This window comes from Prionailurus bengalensis, chromosome A1 (genome assembly GCF_016509475.1).
Source record: "Prionailurus bengalensis isolate Pbe53 chromosome A1, Fcat_Pben_1.1_paternal_pri, whole genome shotgun sequence".
Classification (NCBI taxonomy): domain Eukaryota; kingdom Metazoa; phylum Chordata; class Mammalia; order Carnivora; family Felidae; genus Prionailurus; species Prionailurus bengalensis.
The window spans coordinates 121812907-121827113 of record NC_057343.1 but is presented as its reverse complement, the minus strand read 5'-3'; the positions used below and the strand labels follow the sequence as shown (position 1 = coordinate 121827113).

Here is a 14207-nt window from a genome sequence, read left to right as displayed (position 1 = left end):
TTAAGCCTGATCTCCTAGGGGTTGAGTTTTAAGCATTGGAACTTTATTTGAAAGGGCTCTTATCGATTGGGCTTTTATTTGGTACCTCCTTACTAAAGAGAGGTACTAAATAATGGTTTGGCCTCCCTGTTAGGTTTTTTTTTTTTTTTAATTCACTTTATAGGTCTCTCTCTCTGCCCCTGTTCTCCACCTTCTATTTCTAACTGTTCTGCTTAAAAAGACTAAAGTGGTATGAGAGAGGGGGAAAAAAGGGAAAGAAAAATCAACTGTCACATTGTGAACATAATTGATTCAATAAATAACGTCTTTCAATTCCCAAGGCAAACCTCAAAGTCTTCACTTATGTCAATTAGTGTTCAGCTCAGTAAGTGGTGGCGTTCTTAATTTAGACGGATGGGGAGAGTTCACCAGCGCTCACTTCCGAAGGAGGGACTGTGCTTTTCTGGTTTTAAAAACACACCACCAGATATATGGGCCCACTCTGCAAAAAGAAGGTTGAAACGGAATTATTGTGGCCGTTTTTATTCTTCCTGAAAATGGAGGGAAGGCATTTAATTATTGTCTAGGGTTTTGTTGAAACAAACAAATGGAAATAAGGGAAGTAAGATCTCCTAGACTGTATGCTCCATACAGGGGTTTTGTCTTGTTGGTTCACTATTTAATCTCTGGTGTGCACAGTAGGTGTGTAATATTTGTTGAGTGAATCTGTTGATGATTGAAGAGAGTAGAATGAGGGCAATTCAGATCTTAGGGTAAGAATTCAATTACATTTTATTCCACTAGTGGTTTCATTCCCCCCCTCCCTCCCCCACCCGCTCCTTCATTTCTTTTCTAATTCTTCGCGGGATTTCAGGGTGTACCGTGTCTCCCAAAATAATTAAGGAGGACTATTCCATCCATCCCCAGACTGGCAGAGTTGGAAGGGATCTTGGAGGTGATGTCAGGCTGCCATTTACAAGTTCTAGTAGATGAATCAGTTGTGCTTCAGAACCACAACTGGAAATTCTGATTGTGTGGGTCTCAGCAGGGTTTGGGAATCTGTATGTTCCTCTGTGAGTTTCTCTACCAGTTCCTGTTCAGTCCCTGTTCGGCCTTGCTGTCCCCTGAGCTGTCCAATCTCGGTTACTCCTTGGTAAAAGTGATGCACCTGAGGTACCCAGAAGAATTCCCGGCAGGGCTGTGACCAGGACCCGCCTCTCTCCACCCTGATAGCAGTGCTCCTGGTCTTGGAGCTTGCTGCTTTAGTTCACCTCTCTCCGTGCTCCTCAGCATTCGATCTGCATCCTTTGGTGCTTTTTTCTTGCAGGACAGTGGCAGTGTTTGTGGCGATGGCTAGCCACAATCTAAAGGACCATCTGAAACCTCAAGGAAACGTTACATTTTGTTTTGTGTACTTTGGTACTCAGTATATTTTATGGTGTTCTCTAGAGGCTCCCTTCTTGCTGTGGTGCAGAATAAATCCCTGGTAGGAAGCCCCTGTCTTTCTCTTGTGGCTCACTCAGTGTTTTTCGGGACCTGCCTGATCATGAGAATCACCTGGGTGCTTGTTAAAGGTACAGAACTCTGGGGCCTGCTTGAGTCCTATTAAGTCAGAGTCTTCTTTGAGGGGCCTGGGGACCTGTGTTTTATTTATTGATTGATTGATTGATTGATATTGTAACGTTTATTTATTTTTGAGACAGAAAGAGACAGAGCATGAACGGGGGGACGGTCAGAGAGAGAGGGAGACACAGAATCTGAAACAGGCTCCAGGCTCTGAGTGGTCAGCACAGAGCCCGATGCGGGGCTCAAACTCACGGACCGTGAGATCATGACCTGAGCCAAAGTCGGACGCTTAACTGACTGAGCCACCCAGGTGCCCCTGGGGACCTGTGTTTTAGGTTAGCTTGGGTTAATAGTGTTTCCTGTAAGCTCTTTTCCCATCCCTGAGAACAGTGACTTCCATTCCACCAGATCCAGCTCTGACTTCCTTAAAACCTTTGTTCATAATTACACCATCACCCTGTCTTTCTGTCTGAAGATTTATCCTCTTGTCTGCACAAGTTGGTCTTGAAGGAGAAGGGAGGGAATATCTGCTTTCCTCTTTCCTCCAGAGTTGATTTTGACTGGCTGGTGGGTGACAGGTCGGCACGTGCAGTCACAGAGTGAGCACATGGGAAGGGTCAGGGGAGCCTCTGAAGCCCGAATAGAGTGCCTGTGTTCTTGCCCTGCTTTATTGCTCAACAGATGTATGACTTTGGGAAAATTGCTTAAACCTCTTGGAGTTACTGTTTCTTCATCTGTAAAATGGAAGTAAGAATTGTACTTGTTCTGGGGTTTTGTGTGTATTAAATAAGGCATCTGAGACCAGCTCTCCAGACACAGACTCTGAGACGGAGACTTTTGTGCAGAGGGTTACTGGACAGGGCCCTCAGAAACAACTCTACCAGGGGAATAGGGGAGACAGGATTATGCAGGAGGTGAATGTGAACCGTGGTAATGTTGCAGCGAAGGTCTCAGCTGATCCCATGGTGACTTCTAGACATGGAGTGCCCTTCACTGGTTTCTGGAGTTAAGGGAAGAGAGCTGGGCCTTTAGACCCCTATGTCCACCAGTCGTTGGATGTGGGTTGCTCCTGGAGAGGGGACGTGACCTGAGTTTAGGCAGCTCCCTTTGGCTGAGGGCTCTGTGCCCTTAGCAGCCTACAGTGCTGGCAGGTGGGGAAGGGGAGCCGAGAGGCTGGAAGGGTATCCATGGTGCCACTGCCCAGGATGGAGCTCGTGAAAACCTGAGCAGCCAGCACAGCACATTTATAAATGCTCAATAAACACTAATTATTACCATTATTATTTCAGTTCTGGCAATGTCACTTAGCAGCTGGACCTGTGTTTTGAGAAGTTACTTGTGTTCTCTTGGACTGCTTTCTTATGTTTAAAATGGAGATTCTAAACTCTCCTGTGCCCACTTCCCTTGAGTAGTTCTGAGCACATGTAGAGAAAATGTATGTGAACTTGGTGAGAAAAATACTATAAAAACATAAGGTATGACCATGAGCCTAGTTTTCTGGAATGAGTATATGGCCGTGACTTGGATTCCTTGGAGGGAAAGGGCTGTGATAAGTGTAAAAGTGCTTGTTGCATTTTGATTTTGCTTTCTTCTCTCTCTAGGGAATTAGAATAATGGAGATGTTGCTAAAGGAACAGTGTGGTGCCCCCTTAGCTGAATAAAGAATCCGCAGTGAGTACCAAAAACAAAATCAGAATTCTTTCCTCCAGCCATGTTTTTAGGCTCTTAAGCCCTGTATTATGCGTCAGCCTCCCTGGGCTGTTCATGCTGTACATTTCCCAGTTACATGCAGAGGCTCCTGTCTCACAGGTGTTTCGTTTTCTGTTCAGTACCTTCATTTACTTAGTTCTTTGATTTTCAGAGCAGTTTTGTACCTCGCGCTGGGTTACAACGGCATTCAAATTGTTGAAACCGCTCAGCACAATCCAGCGTGATTACGCTCTGCAAGGTGCCATAGATTTGTAGACTTCGGTGCAGGATTAACTGAACCTTAATTTTATTGTTCTGGGGACAATGGAAGGAGAGGGTTAAAGCTGTCTCTGAAGTAGGAAGGAAAACAAGGAAGGGGCATGTTTTGATTGGCCAGTGAAATAAATGTATTTTGTTAGTCATGTATATACTTCCTCTGGTTGGCAGTGGCTGCCTGAAATGCTATTGAGAAGGATTCTGACATTTTGAGCATAATATCAGGCTCTGGGTAAGGGTGCCTGAGTGATTAGCAATGTTGGCCACGGGCAGAGGATGGGAGAAAGCGCTAGTGCTAGAGCTCATACCGTCTCTAGTGTAAGACAAATGCTGTAGGGTTCACAGGTGGCAGGGGGAGTTTAGACTTGCTTAATTTTTTTTTCTTAAGTTTTTATTGTCTGCATGAAGAAGGGTGTCCATAGTGGAAAGGACAGACCAGAGTTATTTTTTTTTTAATTTTTTTTTAATGTTTATTTATTTTTGAGACAGAGAGAGACAGAGCATGAATGGGGGAGGGGCAGAGAGAGAGGGAGACACAGAATCGGAAGCAGGCTCCAGGCTCGGAGCCATCAGCCCAGAGCCTGACGCGGGGCTCGAACTCACGAACCGTGAGATCATGACCTGAGCTGAAGTCGGACGCTTAACCGACTGAGCCACCCAGGCGCCCCCAGACCAGAGTTATTTAAGAGAGAACCAAAGCCTAAAATAAATGAGTGTAATGGATTTGCATCTTCCCAAATTTATTGGAGTTAAATTTTTAACATGTGAGAGAAGGTAAAGCCATTGAGTAAAGCAAACGCTCTCTTGGGTAATTCATCATTACCTCAGATTTCCCTTATGTTGGCTTAAAATTGTAGGACACATAGTTTTGTATAAGCAACCTTGGACTCTAATTGTGATCTAGAATGAAGTTTGAGAACAATTAACCAAAGAAAAAACAAAATGAACATTTATGTACAAGTACTTCAGCACTGAGTGCATGCTGGCAGATCTATGAATAGATTTATTCATTACTGGGGAGGCTAAATAAGATAATTCCATTTAGCACAAGCATGGCACATGGCAGGTGCTCAAAAAATGTTGAAATGGGATCTAAATATGGTCTGTTCCTAAATCCACTCTGCTCTTTGAGAACATTTTTATGAAGCATTTTTGTGAGGCTCACAAAGCACCTGGGTGCCGATCCCTTCTTATCCTGGAGGGTGGGATCTAAAGTCAGCTCCAAGTGAAATGAAAGACTGGGAAGGGACTCCACTTACAACTATACGCTGGTTTCCAAACTTCAGGTTAATGATTTTGGAACATCACTGAACCTCAGAATCCTCTGGAGGATTTGTTAAGCGTAGATCGGTGGGCCCCACTCTCAGTTTCTGTGTAAGTAGGTCTGGGGTCGGGTCCTAAGATTTGTGTTTCTAACAGGTTTCCAGGTGATGCTGCTGTTCTTGGTCCAGGGACCACACTTTGAGAACGATTGCTCTAAATGAGGTCTCATCTCTGAATGAAGACAGATTAAATATAAGGGCACCGAGGAAGCTAACAGCTGGGGTTTTGAAATTGTTGTCATGCAGTTTATTGACTTTAGATTAATCAGAGGAATGATCTTGTGTGGTTTTTCCCAGATTTTAGGGTCTCGGTGCTTGTTTAACTGCTTTTTTTCCCCCCTGCTTAAATGTGGACAAGCTCCACAGAGTGGTGTAAAGACGACTGAAAAGAACAGAGATGAGACTCACACCAACTTGTGTTTTTGATTTCAAATGCTGTTAGTGAAATGAGCAGATTAAACAAGCCTTACTGGTTGTCACAAATACGCATGTTCTTGTGGGTTTGCTTGTTTTGTTTTTACTGTGGTTGAAAGCTGATCAGGGCTCTTTATTGTTTCTAGTAACAACTCGCTCTTCTCTTTCAAGTGAAGTGTCTGTGAAGGACAGTTGCATTCAGGGCATTTAATGCAACAGAGTGTTTGAAGGATTTACCTAGTTCAGACTGTTGTAATTCATGACCGGGTGTCTCAGGGTGGTAAATGGAAAGTAAGGGGAATATACTTTTACCACATGAATTTACAGTTACTGCAAATTAGAGCTTGTGGCTGAGGCTTTAAAGCTTTTTTTTTTTTTTTCAATGTCCACTTCATTGAAGTATTATGCATGTACAATTAAATTCACCAATCCCAAGTGTACATTTTGGTGAGTTTTGACAAATAGGTGTAGTTACGTAAGCATCACAAAAATCGTAACATACAACACTTTATGGCTTTGTGGTGCTGCCGTGTTTTTGCCAGTTTGTTGCTTCCCTTTTTTTCTTGACTATTACAAAGTTTTGGCAAGCTTGAAATGTGCCTGTTTTAATGGGACTTCTTCTGTTTTCAAAAGTGGCTCTATGGAAAATGGGAGAATGGTTGTGGGTTGGGGGAACTCTACTGTTTTTATGAGCAATAAAATGCCACATTAAACGGAAGGGGGGGCAGGTATCAGGGCTAAGGCTGTAGAAGAAGGGTCAGTCACTTGTTGCCCTCAGGCCAAACCCAACCTGCTCTCTGCTTTTGTAAATAAAGTTTTATTGGCACACAGCTATGTCCCTGGCTTTGTTATGGCTGCAACGGCAGAGCGAATAGCTGTGACAGAGAGCTCTTCTCCAGCAAAACTTAAAATATTTATTGTCCTTTAAGAAAAAGCTTTCTGTCCTGTAGGTTGTGAGCATGCCCTCTCCTAAGTTAAGACCAGGAAACCTGGTAGTGGTTGTTTAGCCTTTTTTACATTGCATTTAATCACATCTTACCTATATTCCAAAGTTAATAGTTTATTTTGTCTGTATTAGTTTTAACATCACCACTCGGCTGATTTTATTTTAAGGCATAAAAAAGCACTGAAATGATCACAACAGTGAAGTTAAAATATCAGAGGCAGTGATCATTAAAATTGCTCATGAAGTTCTAGTGCACGTGCATAATGGAGTAGAAATGTAAGCATTTTGTGTAGCAGATAAGGTAGCAGCACTGTGATGTGGCAGTGGTGTAGGTGCTGGGTACGGTCAGTGTACTCAGTTTGCCAGTTGGGGAATTTTGCAGTTCTTAAAAACAACAACAACAACAACAACAACAACTTCCCATGGGGTTTGCATGAATGCGCATAGGGAGACATTATTTACTATTTTTATATCCTACCACATTTCAAATTTGCATGATTTAAATTCACATAGAATGTGGCCACCTTGGATATGGTGCCCAGTTCTAAAGATACTCCCCAGAACTCTCTGGCCGTGTATCCACATGGGCATTTGAAAATTAGAAAGCTTAGAAGGCGATTTTATCATGAACCAAAATGGAGGCACATACATCTCAGTAACCAATATGCTTGTAGAGTTGCTGCTGACACATCCGTTTGATAGATTTTTGATTTCCTGTCATTTTTGAATAAAACAAATAGCCCTGACATCTGTTTGTTCTTGCCGCTGGCAGTGGGGAGACACGGCTCGGTGAGGTTTGATCACATAGGAGAGTTCCTTCACGCTGGAAAGATTAAGACCTCCGTTTTAGCTATATCTTAACTCCCCTTTGAACCAGCTCCTCTGGGTAGCTGGACTTTATAAAATAAGGTGCTGGCTTTGTTCGAAGATCATTAGGAGGCAGAAATGCAGTTTCTTCCAGAATTATCCACAGTGATGGAATTCAAGTGACCCTTAAGAGTTGCTTTAGAAAAGAGGCAAATAAGTATTGATTGGGGAGACCTGTTTATTAGGTGATAAAGCCAACTTGCTTTCTCTTGCAGGGAACCTGTGTTGTCCTAATTTGCTCAAGAATCACTTCTTGGCCCCAACACATCACTGATGCAGTTTTTGAAATCCAACTTTAAGGATACACTGTTGGCAGCTTCAAGAAGAGGAGACCCTCCTTCCAGGACATGAAATGATACACTCCCCTGGGAGCCTGCCTCAGATAGTGGCACTCATGGACATGAGACCTGCTAGCTGGGTTTTTATGGCACAGTCTCTTTATGATTTACAAATAAAGGAAAAAGAAAACCATAGAAGGTGACGTCTGCCCTTCTTGGATGTCCCGCTGACTGCCTGGTGACAGTGTCAGGGAAGCCAAGGACAGGCTGGAGGCCTGGCAAGTGGTGCTGGTGCCCATATGTTATCAGCCTCACTGCTCATGGGATTCATGAGAAGATTCTGGGACGGATAAAGGAGTTAAACCTGATGCCTGATGCATGAGTGTCCTACAACAGAAAGGAATATACCAGGCCAGTGTTGAAGCTAAGCTACATTTAGAGTAATGTTTGGTTCTCAGAAATTGAGAGCATTTAATGTCTACCCATAAGTACTACTTAACTGTCACCAGTATGGCTTTTATAATGTAACCTGTCCACAGTATGATTTGGTCTTCTGAAAGAACATGGGTTGGAGAGCGGGAAGGCAGGGGGTGACTTTGGCATTATGTGACATGGAGCGCAGCATGAACCTCTCTGTGTTTCCCTGGCAAGTGGGGCTACCTGGGCACAGGTGTTCTGTGTAGTGATGATTAGACAAGGAAGGGAGTTTAGTATGAAAAGCACAGGTTTGGGAATTTGACAGAACAAGTGTTACCACCTACTAGCTCAATTATTGATTATCTACATAATTTTCATTTTTTCCAAAGCTCCTTCTTTTTCATTGCACAACGAGGTTATAAAATTAACTTTGTGAGGTGGTCGGATCAATTTGGGATTGTGTGTATAGAGTGCCTAGTACGCTACCTGTTGCATCGTAGAAGTCTAGTACCTAGACGCCATTACTATGTGAAACCATTTTGAAAATGTACTTTTCAAATGTAATATGAGGTAGTATTACTGTTTGAAAATTAGGTGACAGTAGTTTGCATTTACCATGATTGGAAGCCAAAATATAAGTGCACACTACCTAATAGGAAGCTTGAACAGAGGCAGTAATTTGGAATTCATCTGCTTAAGATAAAAATTGGGCCATTACTGGGAAGTCTTGGGGAAATTGTTCTTTTTTTTTTAATATTTGAAAAATTTTCCACTTAGTGCAGTGATGAATATCAAAGCAATTTTATTTTTTATACAAGTCTGCCACTGTGAGCTTCTTCTTACTGTATTTGAGCTGTTTGTGCTGCTCGAGTTCTGTCTTTTAGGATAATCTCTCCTCATTTTCTTAGTGTCTCGTTCTTCAGGTGTGTTGGAGAGAAAATGAATGGTAGAAACCAGAACAAAACTTTGACTTCTTTTTCCAGTTTGTCAGCGGCATTTGGTAGGCTTTTGGAATAATAGCCCATTTCAAAAAATAAGAGGCCATGTAAATGATCACAGAGGTGAGAGGTTAGAAATCCGTATGACGCTGAAATAAACTTAATGCATCCTACCCAACAACCTACATCCTCTGAAGCAGGAGTTCTCAGCTTTTGGTGTTCATTAGAATCATCTAGGGAATGTTATGCACTTTTGCTGATGAGGGTACATCCTAGAGCAATAAATACATCAGAATCTTGGAGATTCTGGGTGGAACCCAGGCATCCATCCATACTTTTTAAAGCTCCGTAGGTGGTTCTCATTGGTAACTAGGGATGCGAACACTAGACTGAATTCTTGGTGATTTTCAGACATTATTTGATTGATTTCTTAACACCTCTGAGGTAGGAAAGGATATTTGTACCAAGAATTTTTGTTAGAAATACAAAGAGTGGGGTGCCTGGGTAGCTCAGTCAATTAAGTGTCTGACTTTTGGTTTCAGCTCAGGTGATGGTTCATGAGTTTGAGCCCCGCATCGGGCTCCACACTAACAGTGCGGAGCCTGCTTGGGATTCAGTCTCTTTCTCTCTCTCTCTCTCTCTCTCTCTCTCTCTCTCTCTCTGCCCCTCCCTGCACTCTCTCAAAATAAATAAATAAACTTAAAAAAAAAAGAAATTGAAAGAATGAAGCAGAAAGAGGACGAATTTTTGCTAATTCCTTAAAACCAGGGTGGCCAGTGCAAATGGCTTTGGGGACCTGGCAGGTGATCTGATGAGTCAGGCAGGCTGGTGGCGCCTTGGGAGACCCTGGGAACACATGTCTGTTTAAAGGTGGACAGCTGCTGCCCAGCTCTCACACACTGTTGCCATGTGGCTGTTTTTTCTAGTTAACTCTAATTTCCTGTTTTATAGGAAAAGACAGACTTTTTTTAAAGAAAAGAATTCTCCCAATTTTTACATGCTGGCAGTAATTCAGAATTGTTTAAAACATTGTGCTGGCCAAACCAAACATGTTTTCCAGTAGTTTCCGGCCTCTGCCTCAAGAGTGTCAAGGCCCAGCCTAAACATCCCAGTCAGTTTTTAATTGATTTGCATTTCCCCACTCTGGATGGAAGCTACATTCTGTCTCTTCTCCAAGACTGCTTTGATATGTATTTTCCTCCCATTCCCAAGAAATCCTCTGGAGTTGCTTCAGACACTTATCCTCTCTCGATATTTTTTTTTTTTAAGCCTTCTGCAGGCATCCATTACTTCAAGCTTCACATATATGTGTTAGAATTATTATGCTCTTTTTAACATTAATTAGAGCTTGTTAGAGTTTATTTTTATAATATGTCAGAATCCTTTTCCTGTGAGAAAACATTTAGAGATGTCAGAATCAGGAGTACTGCCTTACTGGGCGTATTAGGAACATGTGGGAAGGGGTTAATTCACAGACCAGGCCAGTCTCCTCCTGACCTGGTGTGGCTGGGCCTAAATCTCGAGGCAATGATTTTGTCCAGTGATTCCCACACTTCTCCTTGAATCAGAAATCCTCGGGGGAGGTGTGCTAAATGCAGGTTCCCAGGCCCTCCGCCAAAGATTCTGATTCATGAAATCTCATTTGGGACCGAGGGGATCTGCATTTTAAAGCAAGTTCACCAGGAGATTCAGCTGTGCTGTTCCACAGACCATATTTTGAGAAACACTGATTTCAGGACAGCGTTTTTGCCCTCCGTGTCTCCTATCGTGCAAAAACGTTTTGCAATCATTTGGGCCCACTGATCAATACAGTTGACCATTCAGGACAAAACATAAAGTTCTTATGCTGAGATGAACTGACTTTAGCTATCCTTATGTGATTAAGGTGCTTTTACCATGAAGGGTCTTTTATGGTTTCAGTCATATGTGGGTAAAAAAAAGGTGCTCTATTCTTTTTATATAAATTGCTTTGTGTATTTTATAAGCAGTGTATATGTAGTAATATCCTTTTTGTCAGACATTGTAGGGTGCATGGTATAGACAAGTTGAGGTTATTCTTTTAAGTTGCATGTCTTTTTTTGTATTTTAATCATTTACACTGTAACACTTAATTTAGTATATATTTCCCTGCTTTTGCAAACAATCTACTAAAAATAATGAAAAAAATTAAGGTCATCACTTATGTTTTTCACTCTTTCAGGTCCTATTTGGGTTTGTTAAAGCCCCTACCGTGAATGACTCTGCTCTTTGAGATCTGCAGTGGTTTTTGCAGGGTGTGTTTTCACTCACTGTTACCTGTTACCTTTCTCTCTGCCGTTACTCTCACCTGCCTCTAGGAACCCTCATCTGCTTCTTTATGGGGCTGGGAAATTATGTCATTGCATACTCTATGTCCAGTAACAGTAAACAGAACCTAAACGAGGCTCTGAGAGACTTTTTTCTGAGGACATGCTGCCTTGACTTGGTGATGTTATTTTACTGTAACTTCCTGATTCTCAACTTCAGTTGTCAAATCTTTGACCTCAAGGTAAGTGAGATGTTGCCACACATGCTTTCTTTTGATCTAGAAGTCATTGTCTCCCTCAGTTGTGTAAGTGTTTTTATATGTACCGTTGTATAATGTGAAACATAAGTTAAATTCAAATGAACATTTCTCAGGCCCCTTTTTTATGAGGTATGAAGTATTTTTGATTCAGTGTTATTGTGATTTAGAGCTATAAATGAGTAGTATAGCTCTGAAATTCAGTCCTGTAGACATTCTGAAATAAAGTTTGTTATGACTCATACTTATGCATGAATTTTACTTTCTTGGGGGGGGTGTCACTTGACTCAGCAGAGCTCGTGTGTATCATTGGTAGTGATGATCCTAGTCCTTTGCAGCAGCCCCAGATGAGGCTGTTATACCAATCGTATGATGTCAGCTCCCCGCTTCCCCCAAGGTGAGCCATTAAACTTTCTCCCAGCAATAAACAGAGGCCACTTTTATTGGGTGATCTCAGCGGGCTTTGGGCTAATGGAGCCAAGGTCCGGGGTTGACAGAGGAGAACTGAAGCACAAACAGCAACATGAGGTCACGTGATCCCCCAGAGGGAGGGGGCACAGCAGCTCCTTGTCAACTTGCGAGGCTCAGCTCTCTTTTCTGAACTTTGTTTCCATGAGATCCTTTCACTTGTCTGCTTTTTACCTGGGTGTATTTGAGTGGCTTTCTGTGCCTTGTTTCTAAAATGCTTTGTCCAAGCCCTATTGATGTCTTTCTTTTATTAGAGCCTGGGTGCCTTAAGGAGTAGAGTCCTTAGTTCAACCAGCATTTATTGAACACCTATTATGTTCAAGAAAAAAGCAGGATTTATCTTGTTCTGACTCAATCCAGGGGTTTCTAGGAGGCTTGCATCTTCATTATACAGACATATGGCAGCAGTGGGTAATGATGGTAAGACTGGACACACGTACCTGCTGAGTAAATCAAACAATGATTGCTTATTTAAAGGATGCACACACACACACACACACACACACACACACACACACACACACAAAATCAGCCCAGGGCACGCAGTGCGGAGATCAGCACGTAAATGTTTAGCTTGGTGGCCCTGAAGCCTCACCAGCATATTGCATGGTTGTGGATGATCCTGTGTGAATTAGTGAGGGGCACATCATAAGAAATGAAGATATTTTTTGGAAGATAACCAGTTTTCTGTAGGAGCAGCCTTACAAAGAGAAGGGCGGAGCTGCCCTGCATGAGCCCGTCTCCTCATCTGAGCCACATAGAAACTTCACATTTCATAATGATTGCTGGATAGAGGATATTCAGGCATAAATATCTTTTACCTTCAGACTGTTCTGACTATTACAGCCTGACCCAAGCACATTCCTGAATTCAGGGCTGCAGGATCAGCATAGTGTTTTCCTGATATCTGGGTGGGGCCTGCAAACCCCAAAACCTTCACGCAATCATTGGACAGACTGAGGCAGGTAGAGAGGTGGAATCCTAAGAATGACAAACCCAGTGTGATGGGGGCTTGGAATAGAAATTATATTAACCAAGTGGAACAATTTATAGAAATTTAAAATGTGATAGTTAAATTTTTACATGCAGTATTTCTTACACACCTTGACTGCCAGTCAGAACCCTCTGGGTAGCTTTAAGACATACTGATGCTTGGGTCTCAGCCCCAGAGTTTCAAGACTGTAGCCCTGGCATCAGGATGGTGTAAAGCTCCCCAGCTGATCCTGAAGCCATGAATGGAAATTCCTACCATCGTCAGAACTAATGTCTGTTTTTCCCTGAATGGGAGCCCTTAAGAAGCTAGCAGGAGGAGGGATGGTAATATGAGACCTCTCCCTTCTAGTGATTTGCCTCTAGGACTTCAGAAAACTACTTTACTGTCCAAGAAAAAAGAGCCCCAATGTCTCTTAAATGCTAGTAGGGGGAAAGTGAACCTAAAAATACTCTGCCATGTGTAGTTTGCTTTGTTGTGACCAAAAGTTTGAATTGCATTTGTTGGAACAGAATCGAATGCGGAGAAAGGATCCCATAATAACTCCAGACCCTTGCTTGTCTTCAAAGGGTTAACCTGAGTTACTGCACTTCCGGACCTTAAGATGTAGCTCTCCAAGCTATGGACAGGCGTGCTGTGCAGGAGGCGGCAGAGACAAAATAGCAGCCACCATCCTGTTAAATTAAACTCCGTGGAGCTATTCTCCAGCATTCTCGGAGAAGGTTAGAGCCGTTTCATGCCTGCCATCTGTTAGGCTGCTGATGGAATCATTACTTCTTTGTGTTGGTGCCAGGATGAACTTTTAGATCCGATGACGAAGGAGAAAATGCTAACCGTTCAGTTGTATGCTTTTGTTTTCTTATTTTGAGTTTAGATGGTCCCCTAAATTCACAAGTCCATCACTTGTGCCAACAATTGAAATTCCCTCACTGCCAATTTTTTTTTAGAGGTGTAGGGGGAATTACTTTCTGGGCTGAAGCTCCCCTGTTATTTGTATTTGTTTAAAGATGTAGTCATTAATCTCATCAAAAGCAAAGTAAAACAAAATTTTCCCTGGTCCCCAGGATAGGAGGGGACCCAAAAAGTGCCCAGAAAGAATTAAATGGATGAAATACCCTAGCGTCTAGTCATTGTCACTGGAAACAGGATATAGGGCAAGGAGAGGGAGAGAAAAAGGGGAAAAGCCTATCAGGGTTATATCTGCCACTGAGTAGATCAGGGTGAGTGTGAGGAAAACTCGGTTGTCTGATATTTTCTTTCACAAATGACATTTTGGAGAATTAGAGAATATAGCATGGAAGTTTAGAGCCTCAATTCATGTGTTGCTTCCCCCCACCCCCAGTACATATTCATAGATACAGAAAAAAATTTTTTCATGCAACTTTCCCCTGGTATCTTGGTGATTGGATCTAAAGACTTTGGAAAACTTGAGTCCCATCTGAGGCACTAGATGGCTACAATTTTTAAATACAGTTTTAAATCGGATTAAACAATGCATCAGCTTCCAGTTGGAA

General features: G+C 42.4%; 1 protein-coding gene across 6 annotated transcripts in view; it reads left to right on the top strand.

Moving 5' to 3' along the window:
* PRELID2 (PRELI domain containing 2) overlaps nt 1-11478 on the top strand; it is a 68211-nt gene extending 56733 nt beyond the window's left edge. For all 6 annotated transcript variants that reach the window (XM_043590016.1, XM_043590051.1, XM_043590026.1 and 3 more), the window contains 2 exons: nt 3147-3216; nt 7275-11478. In XM_043590016.1, coding sequence (XP_043445951.1) covers nt 3147-3206 — 60 coding nt within the window. In that variant the 3' untranslated portion in view covers nt 3207-3216; nt 7275-11478. The remainder of the gene's footprint in view (nt 1-3146; nt 3217-7274) is intronic.
* Nucleotides 11479-14207: the final 2729 nt, after the last annotated feature.